The following is a 23,790-nucleotide window of genomic DNA, read 5'->3' on the forward strand; positions in this document are numbered from 1 at the left end:
AGTGAGCTCAAGAGAGAGGGGAAGAGAGGAATTGAAACATCTCCCAACTACGGCATCACTGATAGTCTGGCTATTTGTCTGTCCCCAGCCATAACTTGTACTATAAATATCCAACAATGGTTATATTCTGTCTTGCCAACTCATTGTCAACTTCTAGAGAACTTTGTATCACAGCATCTAGCGGACCATCTGGCCCACAGCAGACACTCATTAAACATGTGTCAACTGCTTACTCAATGTAATTTATTGGTTTATAAGACCTTAATGGCCCACTTCTGGATCTGCTAATCTCTCAAAGAAAGACTTTGAAAGGAGTTCCCATGGAATCCCGTTCCATCCAAGGCCGTAAATACTCTGAGGAGCAAATGAACTCAACTTGGAAGCCAGAGAATTAATCATTGTTTGGCTCTTAAACGAACCTGCAAAGAGGACTTTGTTGCTTCAAAGAGAAACTGAATTTTCCCCCTTCATCAGGAGTTTTCAGACCACATTTCAGAGGCCCACAGAACCTGAAGAAGGAACATTCAAAGGCCCACCAGGACTACAAGGTAAGACTTCTATGAATTCTTCTGCATGTCTCTCACCGAACCTGGATCACACCAGGAGAGACCTGGAACCCAGACAGCCCTTGGAACTGTCTCTGGGGAGCAGCGATGAGGCAGGGGTCCACACATTGCCTTTTTATAAAAGCATTTGAGGTAGACTAGTGTACTCCAACAAGACAGAGCTTACAGCAACCTAACCTTGGAGATATAGAGTTTGGCCAGGTGGGAGATAAGTGAGGAGTCAGGACGGGTTCTCAAATCTAGTTTTTACCTCTGCAGGGACACAGCAATCTTAAGATAGACAGCTGGGAACCCTGCAAGGCATCTTCTGGCTCACCCTCTCCCACCTTCATCAAGTCCAGCCGCAGGCACCTCATGATTGGGTTTATTTAGGACCTCAATCTAGAACTGATAGCAAGGCTTCTGATAGAACCACCTCCCTTTGTTCTTACAGTAGGTGGAACTGAAGGGCTCTCAAGAGTGTCCATCACAGGACTCAGCTGCCGTGCCAATCGCCAGGTCTACAGTTGTGTTGTTTTTCACATGTATGAGAAGGAAGGGTGCTCTGAAAAGAGAAGGCAGAAATATCCCATATTTTTTCTATCATGAAGCAGAGTATAACATTTAGCACAGTATTCATTGTGAAAATTGAGGGCGGACAGACCTGGGTTCAAATCTCACGTCAACGTGTCCTAACTGTGTGACTGCGACCAAGTTACTTAAGCTCTCTTAGCCTTAGTTATGTGAAATGCGAAACAAAAAGGAGTCACTGACATCTAAGGTCTTTAAAATGGCTTTTAATGGGAAGCCATTAAGGAGACGGGTCTCCTGTATATTGTCATTGGGCCAGAACTTTTATACTAGGTCAAGAGAAAAATATTTTAAGAATCCTGCAGGAAACCTGCAGTTCATCACAGTGAAGGATTTGGCCTCACTCTAGCCAGACTTAGCAATCAATTATGGTTAGCCAAGAAAAGTTTCTGCTGCCAAGCCCAATTAACATTCTTTGCAATACAAATCTCCCTCTTTTGCCTTTATAAGCTCCCTATCACATACTCCCTAGCGGGACAGTATTTGATTTGCTACCCAAATCTGTCTACCCCAAATTGCAGTTCTTTGATCTCAAATTAAACACCTCTCTGCCTCTCACTTTGGTTCTTTATTTTTAGGTTAACAGTTATTTCGTCTGCAAAATGATCACAGCAATAATCTATCGCTGGAGGAATTGCCTGATATCTACAGGACTTTGAGTCATAAACACCTATGGTTGCTGTAACTGTTACTGAAAACCACCCCCACGGAAAACCTGCTCTTCCTTTGAGAAAGCAAGGAATGAGCTCAAGGTTCAAGGCAGAAGTGGCCCACGCTGCCTGCCACGATCTCAGTTTACACTGCCAAACATCCCATGGTTCATGTCTCCTGGTCGATAGAGCATTCTCTCTGAGAAATGAAAATATAGTGAAATGAAGATAGCAGGCAGAAAAAAAATAAATTTGAGTCTCAGATCCACTACCATGAGTTGCTCTGCATAGCCTCCCATTCCACAACAGTCCTTGGGTCCAATCCAAAATTCCCAGGAGAGAGAAGCTACCAGCACAGTTGAGGATAGTTGTCCATCCCCAGGCCAACTAGCTGCGGCCAGGGCAGGGGGCAGGTTGTATAGTGGCTCAACACAAGCTTGACATAAGAGAAGCCATTTTTGTAGAAAGGGAGCCATGTTGTAACTATGGATAACCTCTAAGTAATTAACCCAGCTGGACATACTCTGGCTTGCGTGTAGGCTAGATAGTAAATAACTAAACTACACTGGCCTACCTCATCAATGACAGCTGAAATGTCTGGTGTGGCATACCCCCAGTGTACAGCACCAGATGGTGTGGAGACCCCCCCGCCCCATCTGCAGCAACAGATGGTCAACATTCTGGACCCCATCCTCTATAGCCCATTAGCCCTATATAACTGCTTCAAGATTCTGTATTCTCTTTAAGATGGTTCTTTAGAGAAAAGTCCACCATCTTCTGATTAGCTGGCTTTTCACTTAATAAAAGTCTTTTCTCTACCACTGTCTTGCCTCTTGACGGATTGGCTTTCATCTGGTGGTGAGCATGGCAACAGACAGAGAGGTAGCCTCTGCTCACTCAGAAAACTAAAGCAGGCCAGTCGAAATATCAACCTCAGGGACCTAAACAAAACCACTACCCAGATTGTAAACAAAGGGCCTACAAGGACTAGGTAGCCCCATGAAACCTAGTTTTGCAAACCCAAACTCACAAAAAGAAAACAGCAGATCCCAAGAATATGGACTACAAGGAAGGCAAGAAGCTTATTTTGTATAACATGCTGGTGATTTTTATTTTAATGAATACAGAACTAAAGATAAGAATGGGATACACTGCATTATTCATTTTATCAGAGGAGGAAAATTTTATCTTCTAAAGTGTTTGGTGGCAGTTGTAACATCACGATCAAGCAGAAGATTGGACCCGACCATGTACCAGGCATTATCGACCCAGGTAACATCCACATCATCCAGCCCAGGAGTTCTGTGGCTTCTGGAAGCCATGGACAGGCAGCCTTTGAGGATGACCACTTACTCAACCTCAGCAAGAACGACCAAGGGTGACGTAGAAAGAGTGAACTTACGGAAGCCACTCATGCAGAATCCAGTGGGAGTGAAAGATGCACAGAGTCAACCCACTGTGCTCCAATATCCAGCAGGAATGGCCAGTTTGCAGCCCCCACCTGGAGCATCCACTACTCACTGGCAGCTACGGATCTCCAGGCTCTGCTTAGGGACCCTCAGAATCTTCTGAAACTTATCCCTGGGCCAACATACACCTTGAACCAGTCACAATGGAACGTGTCATTTGGATCATTTCCTCCTATTTGATCCAAAGAAATTCATAAATGAGGAGGACAGAACATTACAGGTGAGCATGATTTCTTTTTCTCCCCAGTTTGGGTCACTTCATAAGCCCACCTTGACTGCACTTGGCTGAGGAAGGGAATGGATGTAGAGAGCAAAGGACAAAGGGTAGGTGGCAGTTTCTGGAGGCTGGACCCAGGACCACCCCACAGAGGCCAGCCCCTCTCTTGCCTCCCTCCTTCTCCCCAGTCACATCTGTGGTCTTTGGGGGAGAATATAAAATTGATAAAACCTCCCGTCTAGCTATCAGGGGCAGGCGCATCAAAAGTTTCATTGAAACAACCATTGGCCAGAAGTCAGTCTGTTGAGGTTTCAAGGCCAGGTGGATTTTCTGTGTTGCCTCAGGCATACCCCATTCCCTCCCTGGGCCTCCACTGCCTCATCTTTCAGAGAAGGTCTAGCCAGCTGCTCTCTTAAATTTCTTCTAGCTCCAATGTTTTGCGATTTCCTCTTCTTCCCAGGGAGGTTCCTGCCTCTTTCCTGCCTCTTCCATTTTCATTTGGTACTTTGAAAAGCTCAATTCAATTCCATTTATGAGTCATAAAACAGATTGTCCTGCACCCCACTGGACACTTGGCCAACTCCTAGCATGGGGCCTGGCATGGGTTCAATCTGTATGCATTCAACATGGCAGGACTCTGCGAGGAGCTGGAGATTCAGAGATGGGCGAGACACCTGGAGGCAGCTGGGATAACATAGCACCAAACCGTGGGTGCTTAGTGCTGGTCTCAGAATCTGCACATTTCCATCCTTCCTGCTGTGCCTCATTCTTAAAGGGTCAGCATAGCTAGTTAGGTCCCCTACCTAGAGGGTTGCTGATGTGAGAGATGAAAAGGCCACCATAAAGAAACTGATTGCTTCAGTAGCTATCGCCACAACAGGAAAACATAACAACTATGAACCCTCAGTGGCACATGATGAGAAGCATTTATTTTTGCAGAGCAGGTCTCCCGATCTGATCTTGATGAGGATTATTTTGGGCTGGTTACTTTTGAAAGCTGCAGACAGGAAGGAAACTCTGAAGGGTGGAATTTGCTTGCCCTTTGATGAGAGACATTTGCATTTATGAAGGAAGTCTCCATCTGTGGGGGTGTCTCCCTCTCTGCACCAGGAGGAAGCGGGGATGACCTGATCTCTAGAAATTCTTAATGGGGATGGCAAGGACTTAAGTCTGCATAATAATCTTACTCTTGTTTACTGCACTTGTCTGGTAACCTCACATGACTGATCCCCCCCACCACCAACATCCTCCTTTGTCTTTAACTGAAGATGATATTTAAGGAGATGGCTTCAGCCATTTACTTAATCCGATCTGATTCTTATCTAAAGTTATAGGACCACCCAATAACCAGACCCCACCTGCACTAACACCATTTTAGCGACTTTTTTTTACATATTCTTTCCTTTGTCTTGTAAAGAGATAACTCACATACCTATGCCTTAAATTTAGCTCTAACCCTCAACACATTGCAGCTCTTACTGCCCGTGTGTCCTGTCCCCATGCAGCCGCAGCTCTTTACTGCCCATGGTTCTGTCCCCATGCTATTCCACACTATTCTCTGAATAAAAGAGCACTACTGCCAGACCTTGAGAGTCCAAGAAATCTTTCTTTCAACTCCTCAGCTCGCCAAGCCCACATCAATCTGGGTGTGGCAGGACTTGCCAGTGTGTTTGGGTTCTGCTGAGGATGAGGTAGATAATCTTGGCCACCGTCTCCCTCACATGTAGGGGACTTCAGCAGTGACAACTGGGCTGACTCGGCTTTGCTCCCTGTGTCTCAGCCTCCAGCAAACTGGCCCGGACATGCTCCACGGCAGTTGCAGGTTTTCAAGAGAGAACAGCAGCAGGCGATGTCTCCTGGGGCCTCAGGTCAGAACTGGCACACGACCACATCAGCTGTATTTTACTGGCAAAGTAAATCCCAAGGCAGCCCGGATTCAAGGGTTTGGGAAATAGACTCCAGCTCTAGCTGCGAGAGGTGTGGGTACATGGAGGGGTCAAGAACGAGGGCCGTTTTTGCAATCAACCGTCCACACTCTTCCATCCCTGGTTAAGCTAAGAGCTGGCGCAGGCTGTGCCCTTCCCAACCACATCCACGCCATTTTGAGCCCACGGGTCACGTGTCATCTCCTGACTTTGCACGGAAGCCTCAGGGGATATTTTGATGAGAACTTGAATCCAGAAACTGATGCCCAAATTCTCTGTGCATGTGCCCCTCGAATACCACTCCGTGGGCGTACACACTCACACTCACACATGCTGACACACTCAAGTATACTCACACATGTCCACACCCACACACGCATTCTCTCACTGACACACCCTCACACGCACGTTCTCACACAAGCACCTGCACACACTCCCTCCTACACCCACACACCCTGCCCCGCCCCTGGGAAGCTGTGGACTAACCCCCGGCCCCTCTTATCTAACGTCAGACCAGTTCAAGTGGAAGAAATTCGGGCAGCCTCCTGGTGACTCCGAGGCTCCCGTCCTCGGCTGCAGGAGAGTGAAGGCCCGTGTGGACCCCGCTCCCAGTTCTGACACCAACAGGGGGACCCCGGCAGGCGACTTGCTTCTCTGGGCCTCAGTTTCCCATTCTGTAGATTGAAGGACGGGACTAGACCCTCGCAGGGGCCCCTTGTGGCTGGAGGCCAACAATTCCACCAGCAGCCTCTTCGGCCCCATCAGTCAGTCCAGATGGGTGGAGGCCTCGGAGCCGGGAGGAACTTAAGAACTTCCCAGAGGCAGCAGCTCACAGGAGGAGTGGATTTCCAAGCCCCACACAAATAGCAAGCCTTTCACACGAATATGTGTGAACTCAGGAGAGGCAGCTGCAAGAGAGCAGAGGCAGCAGGGAGCGAGCGGCAGTGGGCACAGCAGTGGTGGCAGCCCGGTGAGTACCTGCTGCCCTTCCAGGAGCAGTGGCCCAGGCAGCCCGGTCCCTGGGGTGTAACAGGGAGGCAGGGCAGGGGAACATCAGATCCCAGGCGAGGAGGGAGGAAGAGACCACGGGGCAGAGAAGGTTGCCACCCGTGGGTCTCCCCCCACCTGTCACTAAGAGGGGGCAGGACAACTCCCAGGGCCATCCCCACTACTGGCCTCCCACTGACAGGGACCGGCCAGCTCAGACCCCACCGGCCCCACCGCACAGGTGGTTGGAGTAAGGGAGCGGCGTCTGTCTTCTGTCCTCAGAGCCAGTCACTCAGATGACTCAGATTTCCCGTAGAGACCCCAGGACCCTAACCATCCTCCCAGAAAATGGAGTCTTCCTCTCCACCCACTCCCATCCGACCCCAGGTGGGGCAGAAAGGTGACTGCAGCCCAGAAGCAGGTGCCCCGGCCCTTCCCTTCTCCAAGGGAAACAGAAGGATCTGTCAGGGATTCTGAGCTTGAAAGGGGTTTAGGGGCAAATACTGGCTCACCGCTCATTTATAGGTGGGGAAACGGAGGCCCAGAGAAGAGAAGGGGCTGTCCCCAGCCCAGGTCCTCAGTGGGGGTGGGCACCAGAGCAGAGTGGAGCCCCGCTGAGGGGCCAGGCGGTGGACAAGGTCCAGTCTAGTGGCTTTTGGGACGGGAGAGGCCTGCCCTCCTCCATCATGTGTTTGCATCTGTTGGCGTCCTTTCCAGGTCCACAGGGCAGGTCTGGGCCATCCTGGAAGGGCTGGGATGGGAGGAACCCAGACGGCCTCCTGTCAGCCTGATGCCACAGGGTCAGATCTAGATAGAGGGGCGAATTCCTGCCTGACTGGCAATGTGGGGGAGGGGGGAGCCAGGAAGCAAGGCTGCAGACAGGGGAGGTACACAGAGCATCTTTGGAAGCCTAGAGCACCTCACCTCCCACCAACATCACAGCCACCCCTTTGACGGATGGGGAAACTGAGACCCAGAGAGGTGAAGCAACTTGCCCGAGGTCGTGCAGCTGATTAAGCTCTCAGGGTGATGGGGTGGGTTCTCCCCAGGCTAACCCCGGAGCCTACGACCTTAACCACTAAGCAAAGCTGCCTCCTCCCAGAGGTGCAGGCCCCCCTCCCAATATGCTCCTGTGCATTTCATCCAAGACCCCCCCCTTGGAGCCTCTCTCCTCCAGCTGGGAACACCTCACCACGCTGCTCCACTGTGAGTGAACAAAGCCGCTTCTGGCTCCTCAAGAATAAAGAGAATGCCCAGAGATGCTCAAAAGACGAGTCCCAGCTGATTAGGGCCGGCTCGGCCAAGACAGGGCTCCACCCAGCCAAAGGCAGTGATGTTCCTAAGTCAGTGCAGGACAAGGGGACCTTGGATCAGTTGAGGGAGCCAAGTGGAGTCGGCGTCCTGGGGCTCACCGAGGCCATCCTGGTGCAGCCCCTGTGTCCCCACGGTGTGGCCCCTACATCAGAGGGGCTGCAGGGAGGTGGGAAACAGCAGAGGTAGAATCAGAGGACCTGGGTTTGTCTCCCGGTTCCATCCCTGATCCTGACCTTGCGACCCTAGGAGAGTCACCTCGCTCATCTTCCAAACGACAGGAAATGAGCCTTCTCTCCTGGATGGAGTGTGCAGAGCCACTGGGCCTCTGGCTGCCCAGGAGGGTCCTGGAGAGAGGTTCCCAGGAAGAGCACAGGTCACCTGTCCTCCAGTTCTAGAGGAGCAAGGTCCGACGACTGGGACCCACTGGGGCCATCTGCCTGCCCCATTTTACAGATGGGGAAACTGAGGCTCATGAAGACTAAATGACTGGCCGAAGGTCATACATCTCACTTAACATCTCTGAGCTCAATTTCCTCACCAGCAAAATATTAACAGCACCTACCTCATAAGGTTGTCAACAACAACAACAGAAGCTAAAAGGCATTGAATGGCTCCTGCGTGCCAGGCACTCTCCTGGGCACTAGATGGGCATTATCTTTTTTAAAATTCACAGCGAGGGGCCAGCCCGGTGGTGTAGTGGTTAAGTTCGCACGCTCTGCTTTGGTGGCCTGGGGCTCACGGGTTCAGATCTCAGATGTGGACCTACACACCACTCAAGCCATGCTGTGGCAGCATCCCACATAAAATAGAGGAAGATTGGCACAGATGTTAGCTCATGGCCAATCTTCTTCAAGCAAATAAAAGAGGAGGGTTGGCAACAGATGTTAGCTCAGGGCCAATCTTCCTCACCAAAAAAAAAACTCACAACGACTATGTAAGAGTGACCTTGGGGCAGTCCCAGGGCTTTGCTGCTCTCAGGTGAGACAGACAGCCCTGATTTAGTCATTGGAGTGTCCAGTCTTGTCTTATGTAACAGCTTGATTAGGACACCGGGGCCCTTGGCCAGGTAAGAAGGGGATGTGGTGGCCTCTCCTCCTCTGCCTGCTTTCCCTCCTCCTCCGCCTGCTTTCCCTTCTCCTCCCCGGCTGACCTGTGCGGTTGCTGCCCTCTCCGGGGGGGAGCAGATAATGGGAAGGAGGAGATGGAGGGGCAGGAAGCCTGCACTTGCCTGCTACTCTTGTAAGCTGGCATCCTCCTCCCTGAGGTGGGCCATGCTTAAGCAGACTTCTCTGCAGAGATGTTTCACTGGGTCTATGGAGACAGTTCCCGTCACTGGGGGGTCTCTCTCCTGTGTGCCTCCCCCAAGAACTCCTCTCTCAGCTCAGGAGTCGGGCAGGTCCAAAATGCAGGGCATGCCTGTCAATTTCCCCAAGTCTCCTCACCGCCAGCCTCTCCATCTCACCTTAAGGTCAATGGTGATGCGTTCCCCTCCCCTCCACACACTTGGGGCTCAGCTCTCCCTAAACGTCCTCTTCCAGAATCCTCTCTCCATCTCCACCCCCCAGCTCTGCAGATGAGCGTGTCAAGTCACGCAGCAGGTTCTCGGCCACCTGCTTTTTGCAAGTCCCTCTGGGCCGCCTGGGACACAGCTCACTCGCATGTCTGGTCGCAGCTGAAACTTCCGTTTTAACATCGCTGACAAAGATGTTCCACTTCAAGGCCCACGGCCTGTCATATTCTACGCCGCTGCAATTTCTGACCCTCAGTTTACTGATCTGCAAGGTGGGCTGAGTAACCCCTACCTCACAGGGCTGTGGTAAGGATCTGCGGTCCTCATACAGATGACAACTCTTCACAAACTGTGAAGGCGGTGCCTGTGAGGGGCCAGGACTACCACGGCTCGTTCAGCTGTTGATAACACACCTCCTGTTGATGGCTGGGTGTTTCCTGGGTCTCTGTCACAGGTAGCCATGCCCCTGAGGGTATCTCGCCAGCTCCTGGAGGCAGGGGACCATGACTTTCCCTCTCTTCCACTTGTCTGTCCCTGGATACATATGCATTAGTGTCCAGGGCGCACTGGCTGATTGGCTAGTAAAGAAAAAAAGAGTTCTCTCTCAGGGTGACACGTAGCCGAGGGCATGGGCCAGGTGGCCTCTGGAATTCAACAGAGGGGTGGTCCCCAGCCTCAGGGTGCAGCAGTGCTGGTGGTGGCCACAGGGGTGATGGGTAGAGAGAGGAGATGGCAAGTCTCACGAACTATGTGACACTTTCATGCTCCCAATTGCCACTTAACCCACCCGACCAGCAGACAGCCTATTTTTGTAGGTGTTTTCTCTTCTCCTAAGGAGGGCGAGGTCTCGGTTTTAGCACATTTCTCACCATCTGCCCAGGAGAGATGTTGTTAATTCCACACGTGCTCCCTTCTGGGGCTGCTCAGGTCCCATCGCAGAGCCCAGGAAGCGTCCAGCTGACCGGTTGAGTCACTGACCCTTCGGAATCCCAGAGAATGTCCACAAACATGCCAGCAATTGCCATGGGTCTCGGGCACAGTTTTCGCCTGTCCCTAGTGAAATGATGACTCCACAGTCAGAGCAACAAGGTTTTCACCAAGTTAAATTTGTTCCACTTAAAGGTTCTGTCCTTTTATCCTGAAATTATGTCCTTCCTCCCTCTCAGGTATGAAATATTCTTTCTAGATGATGGCGAGAATGTGGATGATTTCTTTAAATGAACTGATTGAGGAAGCGGAGAGTTGGCAGACCCCTTCAGTGCCCATTTGTTTTTAATTGACTCATCTGTGAACTTTGAGCATTTTCGCACTATTGCTTTACCCAGTGGAGGACAAGCATTGGTCCCCTCATTCCGACAAAGGCAGGATTCAGACCCAGGAGTGGATGAATCCCACAAAGTCAGCATCCTTCTACTGGGAGACGGGAGTCCAGGATCTATCCCAGTTTTTCCACTGAGGTGCTGTGCGACCGTGGGAGACACCCTCACCGTCTCTGAACCTGTTTCCTCATCTCTAAGCACGACTAACAGTCCATGCCTGTCTCTCTCTCAGAATGAGATGAGGGCTCCCATGGTCACTATTCACACTCAAAAAGCAAAGAGCCCGGGGGCCAGGTGGGTCCTCCTCAGCCCAGACTCACGTTCTCTCCGCCCTCTCACCCTCTTGTCCCATTTTCTTGGACTCTCAGACCAGGCGATCTTTAGTAGTGACCTCAGCAACTGTCCGTTCTTCCCAAATATGTCTGGCAGGGAGGGAAGAGGTCAATGGGTGGGGAAGGAGACAGGGACTAAAGGAGAAAGAGAAAAGCAGAGGAGCACGGGGTGAGAGAGGCGACAGAGAGGAGCGGCCGCCTCTGAGGAGCCTCGTCTTAGGTCCATGTCTTCCGTGAAGACACCCCTGAGTTCCACATTCGGGGTCAAATCAGGGCCCCCTCCCTCCACCCTCCTCTCCTCTGGCAGTGGCCCTGCTCTACCTCGGGAGCCGCTGTGAAGCAGGACATCTGGTCATCATCCATCCTTGTGCTCCCAGCCCCTTAGCTTGCTGCTTGGGAAAGACTCAAGAATGGTCTGTTGGACTGAACTGCCAACTTCTCTTGCTCCTCCAACTAAACTTTAGGCTCCTGGAGGGCAGGGACTCTGTGTTTAGAGTCACACCTAAAGGATGGCTTTTATCAGGTTTGTGGGTGTTATTTCAACCTAATTCACACGAAACCCCATGAGATTTTACTGGTGTTATCATCTCCATCTTACAGGTAAGGAAACTGAGGCTGGGAGGTGGCCATCTTGCCCCATGTCTCACAGTAACCAGAGGGGCCAGGATTCAGATCCCAGCTTCTAGCTCCACAGCCAGGTGCTGCACCAATTAACACTGATGAGAAGGATGACTGTTTTAATTTCACCGTATAATCTCGCAGATTCACCACTCCGCCGTTTCCTACTAAATTCATCTCCCAACAGCTGGGGGATTTTCAGCAAAGTGTTTCCTCTGGGCCAGCCACACGTGAACTTTGCATAATCTGTGCATATTGGCTGCATTAATGGTGATGGCTTGGGTCGCCAAAGAAAGCCTCCCACAGCAGGAAATTACCCACGGTGGGTAATTTACACAAGCTCGTGAGTGCAGGCTGAGGGACAGGAAATGGGGCGTGAGTTCTGGACACCAGGGGAGAGATACCTGCTGGCTTAGCTCTGCCTCTCGCTGGCTGTGTGTTCTTAAGCAAGTCACTTGCCCTCTCTGGGGAAAGCAGGTTTAAATATGTGCTCCTCTTGCAGGTCCTTTTATGTAACCCAGCATAGAGGTTAAGAACATAGCTTCTAGGGTCCGAGAGAGGAGAAGTCAAGTCTTGACCTTGCCTCTCCTAGAGGCCCTTGACCTTGACATCCCTTCATGTCTCTGAGTAAAGCTTCCCCATAGGCAGTCAGAGATCTTGGTGCTATCTCTGGGGGCTGCAGTGAGCAGGGGTAGGTAGGCCTGTAGTTTATAAACTAAAAAGCTCTATGCAAATATATGCATAGAGCTCTATTTGCATAGAGCTCTATGTAACCATCACCTTATCATTATTATCTCCCAAGCCTCTGTGTCCCAGGTTCTCTAAGCACAATGTCTGCAGCTCCCGCCAGCAATGGCGTGATTGTCGTCATCCCGCCCAGCAACTCCAGCGGCCTCCGCCCACCTCCAGCCATTCTGCCCACCTCCATGTGCCAGCCTCCCGGGGTGGTGCAGTTCGAGGAGCCACCGCTGGGGGCGCAGACGCCAAGGGCCACCCAGCCGCCAGACCTGCGGCCTATGGAAACATTCCTGACCGGAGAGCCCAAAGCTCTAGGGGTAAGAACAGCCCCTGGGACAACGGATCCGAGGCGCAGGTGCTGGGCAAGGAGGGGACACCCCAGCCCTGGATCATCTGTGCATGCTTTGGAGAGGAGGCAGTTGATAAATACTTAGGATTCAGTCATGCACCAGTCATGCTTCCCCACTGGAGCTCAGAGAAAAATCCAGTAAACAAATGACTAAGAGAACTCCAAATAGGGTAATGAGGTCGAAAATGACAGATGGGGGAGGGCCAACACCAGCAGGAGTGGAAAGAGAGGTCTCTCTGGGGAGATGACATTTAAGCTAAAACTCAGATGCTGGGCTGAAGCCAGCCAAGGGAAGGCCTGGGGACAAGGGCTCACCAGGTAATAGGAACAGCAAGTGCAAAGGCCTTGGGGTGGGAGTGAGTGTGGCTTGTTCAAAGACAAAATGGAACATGGACATGACTAGAATGCAATGAGCAAAGGAAGGAGGGAGATGAGGTGAAGATGAGGTGGTAGGCCAGGGCCAGCTCCCGTGGGGCTAAAAGTCCATGGAAGTTGGCCTGTAAGATCTCCAATCTCAGATGGCCTGGAGATATTGGTCTCTGGGAGGGAATAAAATATTAGACAATTGATAGATAGATGCACATATTCATCTATAAATACTTATAGAGTGTCTTCAGTTTGTCCCTTGGCCTCAGTTTTCTCCAAGTAGAAGATGAAAACATAGCTTACGCAGTGGTGATGGTGATGATGGTGATGATAAAGGTAATGGTGATGACCATGAGAGTGAAAGTAATGATAGTGATGGTGATGATGATAGAGATGATCATGATGGTGATGGTGACAATGGGGATGATGAAGGTGATGGTCATGACCATGATAGTGAAAGTTATGATAGTGATGATGATGATGGTGATGATGATGGTGATAGTGATGATGATGACAGCTCTCATTTATTGAGTTGCCCCTGAGAGGTGCACAAGAAATTTGCGTGCATCATCTCCTTCAATTCCCATCACCACCTTGTGAGACAAGGGATCCCAGTTCCCATTGGACAGATTAGGAAACAAACTTGTCAAGGCTGAGTCACTGGCCCAAGGCCACACAGCTGGTAAGTGGCATCCTGCACCCTAGGACAGCCTGACTGTAAAGTTCTACTTTCAACACCACTGCTCTGTAGCATCCAGGAGTTTTGGTTTGAACATTCTGGAATTTAGGATTCTATACACTGGAGGCTGCACCAAGTCCACGGGTGCATGAAGAGACTAGAGACAGTGAACAAAGATGGAGTTATGAATTGCTGGAATCCTGAAACCTCAGAGCGGACTCTGGGAACCGATGACCTCCAAAAGAATTTGACAAGACCTATACAAATTGTTGAAAACCATAAAAAGTGGAAACTATAAGCAGGTGTTAGGGATAGTCACCCAGGGAGAAGAATACCAGCTTTAGAGTTCGCTGGCCTGCCACTTCATAGCTGGGAGATCTCAGGCAAGTTACTGAATATCTCTGAGCCTTGGTTTCCTCATCTCCAAAATTAGGATGATAATACCTACCTCATCATGCCGGGGTTAAATGAGATAATGTCCGTAATACACCCAGCACATTGCTTAGTGTAGACAGGCACTCCGTAATCAGCAGCTTGTGTTTTATGAGGACTGACGGCCATGGCAGTGGCGGTCTAGGAGCAGAAGAAGGACCTACAGAGAAGGAGCGGCATTGGCAGCTGGGACACCACGCCCCATAAGGAAGCTGAAAAGAAGAAAGACTTGCAGCCAAAGAGAGAACGAAAGAGAGAAGATTCAAGAGGTCATGCCTATAAATGTCCAAATTCTTGGCACCCATGTTAGAAAGACATTCATATTCCGCATGCCCCCAGAACACGATTCTAGTTGTTTACAGTCAGAACTGCCCATCAGCAGACCGCGCTGGTTTGGGTGGTGAGCTGCTCGTCACTGGAGGAGTCCATTTAGAAGTCAGGAGCTGGAAAGGGCTCCTGGTTCAGGCAGAGTTTGAATTCTGGGGCTTTCCATGTCTTTTTCCACTCACTTCTAGAGTCCAATTGTTACCAAAAACGTTTGGAAGAAACGTGACAGGGTTTACCAGAAGCCCACATATCCTCATCCTTGGGAAAACCATCCCACTTCCAAGAATGAATGAGTGGGGTGCTAGGAAACCACCTCTGGAAAAAAAAAAAGTCCGGATTTCAGTTGGGTGGGAGGCAGCTGGAGCACACGGCTGGGATGGGTCAATGATAGACGCTCAAATGAGAAAGATGCTCAAGGAGATCTTCCGTGCAGGCTGCAGGGGGATGGGGAAGGAAAAGGTGGGGCATTCAGCGCAGAGAATGTTGTGTCATTGAAATGAGGGCGAAGAAAACCAGAGAGCAACGCAGAGCGATGCTTGAGATCTGTGGTCAGAGCACAGAGCAGGATGCAAACTCGTAGAGACGTGGAAACAGAAGGGTGGGTCCCGCAGGCTGTGGGACACTGGCTTTCCTTCTTAAAACTGTCTTTTTTGGTGGTTGTAACGACGTCTCTCAAAAGAAGGGAATCTGGGGTTATTTCCGAGTCGCTGACCGTTCGCGTCCTCGGCTGCCGGCAGGGGGCGGTGTGGAGGCGGCCCCGCCTGCCTGGCTGAGCCGCTGCCCGCTGCCCACAGACGGTGCAGATCCTCATCGGCCTCATTCACCTGGGCTTCGGCAGTGTGCTGCTCATGGTCCGGCGCGGCCACGTGGGGATGCTCTTCATCGAAGGCGGCGTCCCCTTCTGGGGAGGAGCCTGCGTGAGTGCCGGGGCCACCTGGGAGCCTTGCCCAGGCTCACCTCTCCCCACTGCGGCCAACCCCCGACCACATTCTCCTGGGCACAGCCGTCCCTAGGCGGGGGCTGAGCGGGGGCCTGAACCGAAATCCAGCTCCTACCCGCAAACCCTCAATCGTAAGCCTGAGCCAGACCCCCCTCCAATGTATGAAAAGCTCCCAGCAAAAAGCCTGGCGCAGAGAAGGCTCCCATGAAGGATGGGATGAAGGGGATGGGGGCAGGGGATAAGGACACAAACCACCCGTGTTACCTGGGTCCTAAGCCTCACCCACATCCAGACCCAGGCTTGCAGAATCCCGTCAGCGCCCCTCTGGGTCCCAGCCGACCGTTGAGCTCCGTGTCCTGGGAGTCTGACCAGCTCTGAAGCCCCCAAGCCCATTCCTCTGCCCACACCCCCGCCACCCTGGCTGCCCACCCCTGCTGGAGAGTCAAGAGAGGCGTTGTCATCAGCTCAGTGAAGAGAGCACTTTAGCGTTTACAACGTCCCTGTCTGCACCTGAGCCTCCCAGCTGGACCGCCCGTTAGCACAGAGTCCCTTAGGCAAGTCATTCAGTCTCAAGCCTCAGTTTCCTCATCAAAAAGTCAGGTCCATAGTTCTGGCCCTGCCTGCCCCATAGTTTGAGGAAATCAAGAGCTAATGCATGTGGGAGCCAATTGCCAGCCCTTGATTCTGCACCAAATGGTGACTATTACTTGCAACAATTCCCCCTTTAGAGAGAGTCTGAGGCTTGCCTGAGGGGGACCTCCCTCGAGTGAATGGTGGTTCCTGAACCCAGGGCACAGTGACTTCTTCCCCTGTGCCAGGTGCCTCCAGCAAGAGCTCAGAATCTCCAAAAGTGGGGCCAAGGGAGGCCAAAGGAGCTGACACACAGCTGGAGAAAGATGGCCGCCCGGCCATGATATGAGGACAGGCCTGGCCCTTCAAATAGTCCGTAGTGACCGAAGCTGGGGGAAAATGTCGGCCAATAGGAAGATCTAAGGGAGAAATTGCAACAGGGAGAAACAAAGGTGTTGCTTTCTTCTCTGAGCTCCCTCCTGCCAGGCTGTGACGGGAAATACATAGACACCCGTAAAGATTTCAAAAATGGCGGAAGAGGGAAAAAAAAACCCTGCTTTTCAATCATAGAAGACATCAGCATCAGGAGACCCTGGCAGCACGGGGGGAGCTCCAACGTTTAATCCTTCGGCTGGGTCTCCACGTGGCTGATCTCTGGGGACCCCTGAAAGGACACGTGGATTATGCACACTTTTCTAGAGAGAAGGCTCATAGCTTTTGTCAGATGATCCAAGGGGTTCTTAGTTGAAAAATCCCAAAATCCCAGGAAGGAAGCATAAGAAGGAAAAAGGAATGTCGTCCCAGCCGGACCTCCTCTGTGTGACCTGGGGCAGGTCACTGCCTCTCTCTGGGGCTCAGCTTCTTTGTCTGTGCAACATAGAGTCTGTCTCCAGCCCTGAGGGCAGGACTCCAAATCCAACGTCCATCTTGACATCGCCTCTTGATGTCAAAGAGACAACTCTTCATATATCAAAATTAGACTCCTGATTCCTACCCTGATTCCAACCCTGTTTCTCCACCCCCCACCAATCTCCTCATCTCAGCAAATGGCACCTCCCTCCATCCATCCAGTTGCTAAGACATCCCGAGTCAGCCTAGACTCTTCTCTTGCCCACTCCACATCCACGCCACCAGCAGGTCCCATCAGCTGCCCTCCCAAGCAGAGCCTGGAATTGGTCACATCTCCCCACCTACACTGCCACCTGGTCCACACCACCTGGACAGCTGTAGCAGCTCCTTCCCCGTCCTCTCTGTGTCCATGTAACCCCAGGACTGCCCCTGCAAACTCCCACTGGCCTCTCCATGAGGTCTGTCCCCATGGTGTCTCCAGCAGGGCAGCTGAGTGCAAAGATGGAAGCTGCCAGGGCTTCTAAACATCAGGGCCAGAACTGGTGCCACTCCCCCTGCATTCTCTCAGCTAAGCCAGTCACGGGGCCAGCCCAGGTTCATTACACGAGGCAAGTGCCAAGTGCATGGGTGCAATGATGCGGGGTTCATTGGGAGCCATCTTTGGCGGCCAGCCTCTGAGCCAGCACTCTCACGCCCTCCAGCCCCAAATAATCACATGCCCTGCATCCTCTCCTTTGCATCTCAGCTGGGAGAGGCCTTCCCTGATGGCTCAACTTCAAGTAGCCCCAGTGATTGCTTATCACATCATTACAGCCCTTGTCTCTACCACCCGTACTTCTTAATATTTATTTGCTAAGTGTCAGTCTTCCCCAGTTAGGACGGAAGCCCCATGAGAGCAAGATCTTGTCTGTCTTACTCAGCTTTCTTATGTTCTTGGCACATACCTGCTGCCCAGTGAATGTTTCATGAGTGAATGTTTGAAGGAACAAAGCCTTCCCTATGAGGCTCTGACAATAAGATGTCAATGGACACGTTCATCTTCAAGCTGTGGCCCTAGTTCCCTGGACAGCAGCCCCTGGTAACCAGGGGATACCCTGACAGAGAGATCCCAAGGTGCCTGGCCAGGAGGCATCGAAGGTAGCAGCCAAGAGGTTACTGTCGTCTCCCTGATACCCATGGCCCCTACGCAGCCCAGGAGTGGTGTGCCCTGCCCAGTGTCCCAGCCAAAGCCTCACTGGGGTCCCCTCTTCCCCACGTAGTTCATCATCTCTGGGTCCCTCTCAGTGGCAGCCGAGAAGAACCACACCAGCTGCCTGGTAAGTCTGAACAGGGGCCAGGGGAGGGGGCGGGGCCGCAGCTGCATTCCACTCACCTCTGCCTCCAAATACGCTCACTCCTTCGGCTCCTTCAACAAGCATTGCCTGGGGGCCTGCTGAGTGCCAGGAGCAGGACGACACCAGGCAGCCCTGCCCTACATACGGAGGAACCGAGATACACTTTCGAAATACACTCCAGGGCAGAAAGTGAGGGTCCACCGATGAAGTGCTGATGGTCGTCCAGAGAAAGGGCAGATGCAAGAGGCCCTCCTGGAAGAGGAGACGGCTCAGCGGGGCCCTGGTGGGCAGGCAGGATCCAGAAATACAGGAGAGGCATGGGAATGCAAGGAGGGCTCATGGGCAGGGTCGCTATGGAAACCATGTGTGGTTTCTGTTGGCCAGAGCAAGGGTCTGGGGAGGGAAGAAACTCAGATGGACAGATGCGCTAGGTGCAGGCTGTGGAAGGCTCCCACGCCTTCTGCAGGTACTGGGGAGACGAGGCAGGCTCTGAACAGGAGCGTTGAGGGTCACCCAGGGCCAAGACCTTCCTTCATGGAGTTTATATTCTGGTGTCTGGTAAGACAGCCAAAAACCAAACCAACAAATAAGCTAATGACAGAGAATGAAAAATCTAAAAGGGATGGTGGGATAATGCGAGTGATTCTGCTCAGCTCGGACAGTCAGGGCTCCGTGAGCAGCTGTCATGGAGCTCACTGTTCCAAGAGCGACCGCCACAGAGGAGCCCGGGGACCAGCATCCCAGGGCGGAAGGTGCCCTGGGGAAGAGCGCATGCATCACAGGACACAGAAGGGGCCAGGACACTGGGTTACAGCAGGCAAAAAGCCAGGTGGAAGGAGATGAGCTGGGAGGGAGATGCGGGGGTGACTCTGGCCTGGCAGCTGAGCTCAGAACTGATTGTAAGGGCAACAGGAGGCCACAGAGGGTTTAAGCAGGGGCATCGTTGCCCCATGTACATTCTGGAGAGCTATCCAGGTGCTGGGAGGAGAATGGATTATAGGGGGGCAGGACTGGCCGCGGGGGACCCTCAGGACCAAAGCCAGTGTCCCCTCAGGCTGTACAGTCAGGAGGGCAGGGGCCTGACATTCTCTCCCCCGTGCTCACAGTGCCTCCAACAGTGCCTGGTGGGCAGCAGGGGCTCCAGAGAAGTTTGTTGGGTTAATTAATCAATCAATTGATTTCCTGAGAGGCTGCTCTGGTCTCAATGACCTCCTTGTTGTCATCAAAAATAAAAAAAGAGGAGTCAGGGGTCTTTGAACCTGAGTAGGTCCTGCAGTGGTGCCCCCTTCAAGGCCAGGGCAGTTTAACCAGAAGGCATCAGCTACTGGGTCAAAAGAGCATCAGGTTGTGGCTGCATGGGCAGGGTGACCCCTGGGTGGTCACCTGGACCACCCAGGGATCCACCTGCCCTGAAGCCTTGAGCTTCCCGGTGAGGGTTTGGCCCACCCCGACCTCAGGCCCCCAGCACCTGCCTCTCATTTCTGCCCTGCCTGGTGCCCCGCCAGGGTCTGCAGTGCCTTGCTCTGCTGGCCGCTGCCTGGGACCTCATGGAAATGACCCCAACACCTCTCCCAACTGGGCCTCGGTGTCCACAGCAGGGGGCTTCCCCTGACCCCTGCCCTGGGGCAGCTGCCCCTGCAGGGTGCTCAGCCTCGGGGTGGGGGCACAATGTGGGTGGGTGAAGAGCCTGCTGCAAACCCCACCCAGAGAGACCATGAAGGAAATGGGCCCCTCTCCCTAACAGCCTCCAAGAAGATGACAGAAGGTAAGAGAGGCCATTCTCCTGAGGTCCAGGGAAGGAGAGGGGTCATCAAGAACACAGCCATGCACATCCATATGGCCACTGCCCCCCGGCCACAGAGGGCTGGGTGTGGGAGACTCAGGCAGAGAGGGCTGTTGCCTCTTGTGCTTTCTCCTTCCCTCTGCTCCTCTCTCTCCTTCCCTCTGCCTCCCGCAGGTAAGAAGCAGCCTGGGGACGAACATCCTCAGTGCCACGGCGGCCTTTGCTGGGACGGCCATTCTGCTCATGGATTTTGGTGTCACTAACTGGGTGTGTGTCAGACGCCCCCAGGAAGGGGAAAGCTTGGAGAAGGGCAGAGCCATATCCAGGAGGCGGGCAGAGGCGAGAGTTTGTAGCACCAGGAGGCCTGGGCGTTCGCGGGGCCTCACGGTCCCAATAGACCCCATGAGTGTATTGACCCTAGGGCCCTACCCCAGGGAGGGATGGAGAGGCAGCCTGGTAGAGCAAAGGGGAGGGCACGGGATGGGCAGCAGGAAGCCTGGCTCCAGCTCCAGCTCTGCCACCAGTGGGCTGTGTGACCTTGGGTGAGTTCTTCCCATCTGGGCCCCTTTCCTCCTCTGTTCTAGAATTCTCATCTTGCCTTGACTGTGGGTTTTTGGTCTCCAGGATGTGGGCAGGGGCTATCTGGCCGTGCTTACCATCTTCACCATCCTGGAGTTCTTCATTGCAGTCATTGTCACCCACTTTGGGTGCCAAGCCACCCGCGCCCAAGCCAACATGGTGAGTACTTCTACGGCACACCCACCCCCAATTGGGCCTCTCAGGGAGGCTGTTGGCTGGGAAAGCTCTCTGCTTCCAGCCCCTCCATTCTTCCCTCTGGGAAGCAATCTGGAGGGACTAGGCTGCAATGAGACTAGGACCCAAAAAAAGTCTGCTTTATTAGGAAAGTAGATGGGACTGTTTTCCTCATGGCCACAGAGGGGCACCAGCACCAAGGGACCAGCGGCTCTGTGAGCCTTGATGCAAAGCAGCGAAGGCCCGGGCGCGGGGCACCAGGGAGAGGGCTGTACCTGGATGAGTAGGACCCTCCAGAAGTTCAGGGGCCGCGAGGGAGACAGGGGGCATCAGAAAGGGGCAGCATGACTCAGGTAGAAATTGAGCTTAGTGTCCAAAAAGCTGGAGGACCGTGAAGATGGGAAGGGGATGGGGGAGGGCATTCGTGGCAGGGGAACCAGTTGGAGCAAAGGCTGCCTCGGGCGGGAAAATGCAGCCTGTGGTGTGGGGGTGCTGCCTGGGAGGTGGCTTCGTGCAAAATGGGAGGTGAGGTTATCAAAAGTCTTTGAGCAGAGAAGTATCTGCTCAAAGGGGAGGGTGAGTAGAGCTGGCTTCAGGGAAATCAGTCAAGAGGGTTGTCCAGTGGAGGGGTGGAGGGGTGGAGGGGTGGAGGGGCGGAGGGGCGGGGCTGGAGGCAAGGAGGCCACAAGGGGGCCAGTGCAATGGTATGGAAGTCTTGAACCAGTGGGGGACCGACCAGAAAGAACTCCAGAACTTTAGTTCCTAGAGAAATGAGACTTTTGTGTGTTTTCTCCACTGCTGTGCTCCCAACGCCTGGATCAGAGTTGGCCCCCGTAAAAATTTCTTGAAATATCAGTCGAACGGATGACAGTTCTGAGCCGGCTAGTTCAGACCTGCAGAATTCATGACGAGGACGCTGTTCTCAGAATCCCCGCAAGGGGGCACTATTGCCACCCCTCCCCGAAGGCGCGAGCTCCTGGTAGGACCTTCATGGGGTTTTCTTTTTCTTTGCAGCCCGTCATTTTCCTGCCAAACGCCTTCAGCGCAGACTTCAACATCCACAGCCCGGCAGCCTCTCCGCCCCCCGCCTATGACAATGTGGCGTACATGCCCAAGGAGTCGTCTGAGTAGATGATCCCTCGGCCCGTTGGAGTCCAGCCTTTCCCCACCCCTACGTTGATAATGGGGGGAGCCCGCCGCCTCCCACCCTCACGTCTTGTGGTGTCCGAGTGAAGTGTTTCCCGGGGACGTCTGTCCCACACATTTCCCGAAGTGGTTTCTGTCCTAAAAGAGCTAGCGTTGATGTCAGGAGTGTGTGTCTCTCAGCTCCCCGGGCCCCATCACCCTTTCGGAAATGCCCCCGTGTGCTACTCTGCATTTCTCTCTGCTCATCTGGGGAAACCCTGGATCAGTGGGAGTCGGGGTCGAAGGCTACCCTGACTCTCAGGCTTTGGGGAGGTCTTTAAGCTCAGAAAGCCCAGAATCTTCCAGAAGATTCCAGAAGGGAGTGCTGAGTCCAGCTGCCGAGGCCACGCAGTCAGCAGTTGCCTGACCTTGTGTCTTCAGGCCCCAGGACCAGCTCTCTCCTTTGTAATCTGCTGCCACGTCGCTGGGCCCGATTTCCCACCTGGAAACTGAGGCGTTGAACCAGATGACATATAAGGGCCCTCCAGCTCCCCTGGCCTCCCTGAAGTCCCGGTTCCGGTTCCGAGTCAGGCATTGTCCCCGCACCGCCTCCAGAAACGCTCATTTTCCTTCTCTGTAGGATGGAGTCGGTATTGACTCCAGCCCTGCCCATCTCCCAGGGTGAGGGAGGGTGCAGAGGAGGGCTGAAGCCAGCCCAGTGAGCCCAGTCAGCACCCACAGGTGCACAGTGATGGAGGGAGCCTCCCCCAGGAGGCTCAGGCCCCCCCTGCGCCTTTCAGCACCCCTCCCTCTCCCGCCAGCCTGAGGAGCGAGGCTGCCCGTGAAGGTCCCCGTGAGCTGGCCGGTTCTCCGGGTGGAGGAGGCCTCTCCCCCTGTATTCGGAGGCCCTGGTGGGTGGCTCGTCTGGACCACACCTCAGAGGCAAATAAACAGTATGGCTTACATTTTGAGCTGGTCTCATTGCAACGACTTTTTCTTTTTAACTTCAGAGGGTTGTCCCGAATTTCTCAGAAGACCTGGGCAGCCGTCCCATCGTCACAGCAGAGGGCATCTCTGGGTGTTGGGCTCTGTGTGCTGGATCGTTACACTTGTTCTGTCCCCACTTGGGCCCCCATAAGCAGGCATTCATATCCCCACTCTCTACGGCTGAGGACACGGAAGCTCGGAGAGGCTAAATCATGTGCCCAAGGCCACCGAGTTAGTAAGAGGCAGTGCCAGAATTGGAACCTGGCTTCATCTGATGTCAGAGTCCGTGCTCTGACCACATGGCTCTCAGGTCCAAACCCAAGTGACCTCTTACCCTCTTTCCTCCTGTTTCTTCATCCCAAAGACTGGGCTAAGACTGCGTGGCTCGGCACCTCCGTGTATTCATTTAACAAACTCCTGCTCCTCCTTCAAAACCCCATCTTAATATTGCCCCTTCTGTGAGGTCTTCCCAAAGGAGGGTAGCTGGCTAGGTGGCTAAGTGTCATTCAGCTACAGGGCTGGGAGGAGCGTGGGGCTAGCGAGGCCCCCTTTAAGGAGGCACTTGCTCCCAGGGTCATGCAAGTGCAGAGTTGGGGTGGGGGATGCAACAAGTTTTGGCTTTCAAAGTCAAGAGGAATCTTGAGGACTTAGAGCTGAGGGTTTAAGACCACGGAGTACAGAGTTGGGGGGAAATGCATTTGCGGGTTTAAGACCAGTTTCCCTGCCACATGTAGAGGAGATCTGAGATGTTTCTGAACGGAGGGGAGACTTCGGAGAGAGGGAGGGAGGGAGGGTGTGAGGGAGGGAGGGAGGGAGGACAAGGAGGAAAAGAGGGCATAGCTTCAGGCTGGGATTGCCACCATCTGTCTCCGGTTGACTCAGTCCCTCCGGAGCTGTGGGGCCGAAAACCACAGATCAATTAGGAGGAATTAAGGGCTGGATGCTTCTTCGAATCCCAGGCTGGAACCTGAGAGACTGCAAGACATGTCCCTAGAGATACCCCGTGTCCAGACCGCATGGAGCCAGAATGTGGGTTAGACAGGGCTCAGGGCTGTGCCCGGTCACGCAACACGGAGTCCTA

General features: G+C 53.2%; 2 protein-coding genes across 2 annotated transcripts; both read left to right on the forward strand.

Moving 5' to 3' along the window:
- The first annotated feature begins 2,843 nt into the window (after positions 1 to 2,843).
- Positions 2,844 to 3,683, forward strand: MS4A18 (membrane spanning 4-domains A18). Its single transcript, XM_070487459.1, is given in 5 exon segments — positions 2,844 to 2,859; positions 2,927 to 3,108; positions 3,110 to 3,357; positions 3,360 to 3,429; positions 3,431 to 3,683. Coding segments are annotated over 5 exon segments (630 nt in total). The 3' UTR covers positions 3,545 to 3,683.
- Positions 3,684 to 6,228: 2,545 nt separating this feature from the next.
- On the forward strand, positions 6,229 to 21,724 carry LOC106844358 (membrane-spanning 4-domains subfamily A member 15). The gene is given in 8 exon segments (XM_014861759.3): positions 6,229 to 6,367; positions 12,280 to 12,532; positions 15,163 to 15,285; positions 17,987 to 18,043; positions 20,019 to 20,111; positions 20,469 to 20,582; positions 21,612 to 21,704; positions 21,707 to 21,724. Coding segments are annotated over 7 exon segments (723 nt in total). The 5' UTR covers positions 6,229 to 6,367; positions 12,280 to 12,307.
- Positions 21,725 to 23,790: the final 2,066 nt, after the last annotated feature.

Source organism: Equus asinus, chromosome 17 (genome assembly GCF_041296235.1).
Source record: "Equus asinus isolate D_3611 breed Donkey chromosome 17, EquAss-T2T_v2, whole genome shotgun sequence".
NCBI classification, from domain to species: Eukaryota; Metazoa; Chordata; class Mammalia; order Perissodactyla; family Equidae; genus Equus; species Equus asinus.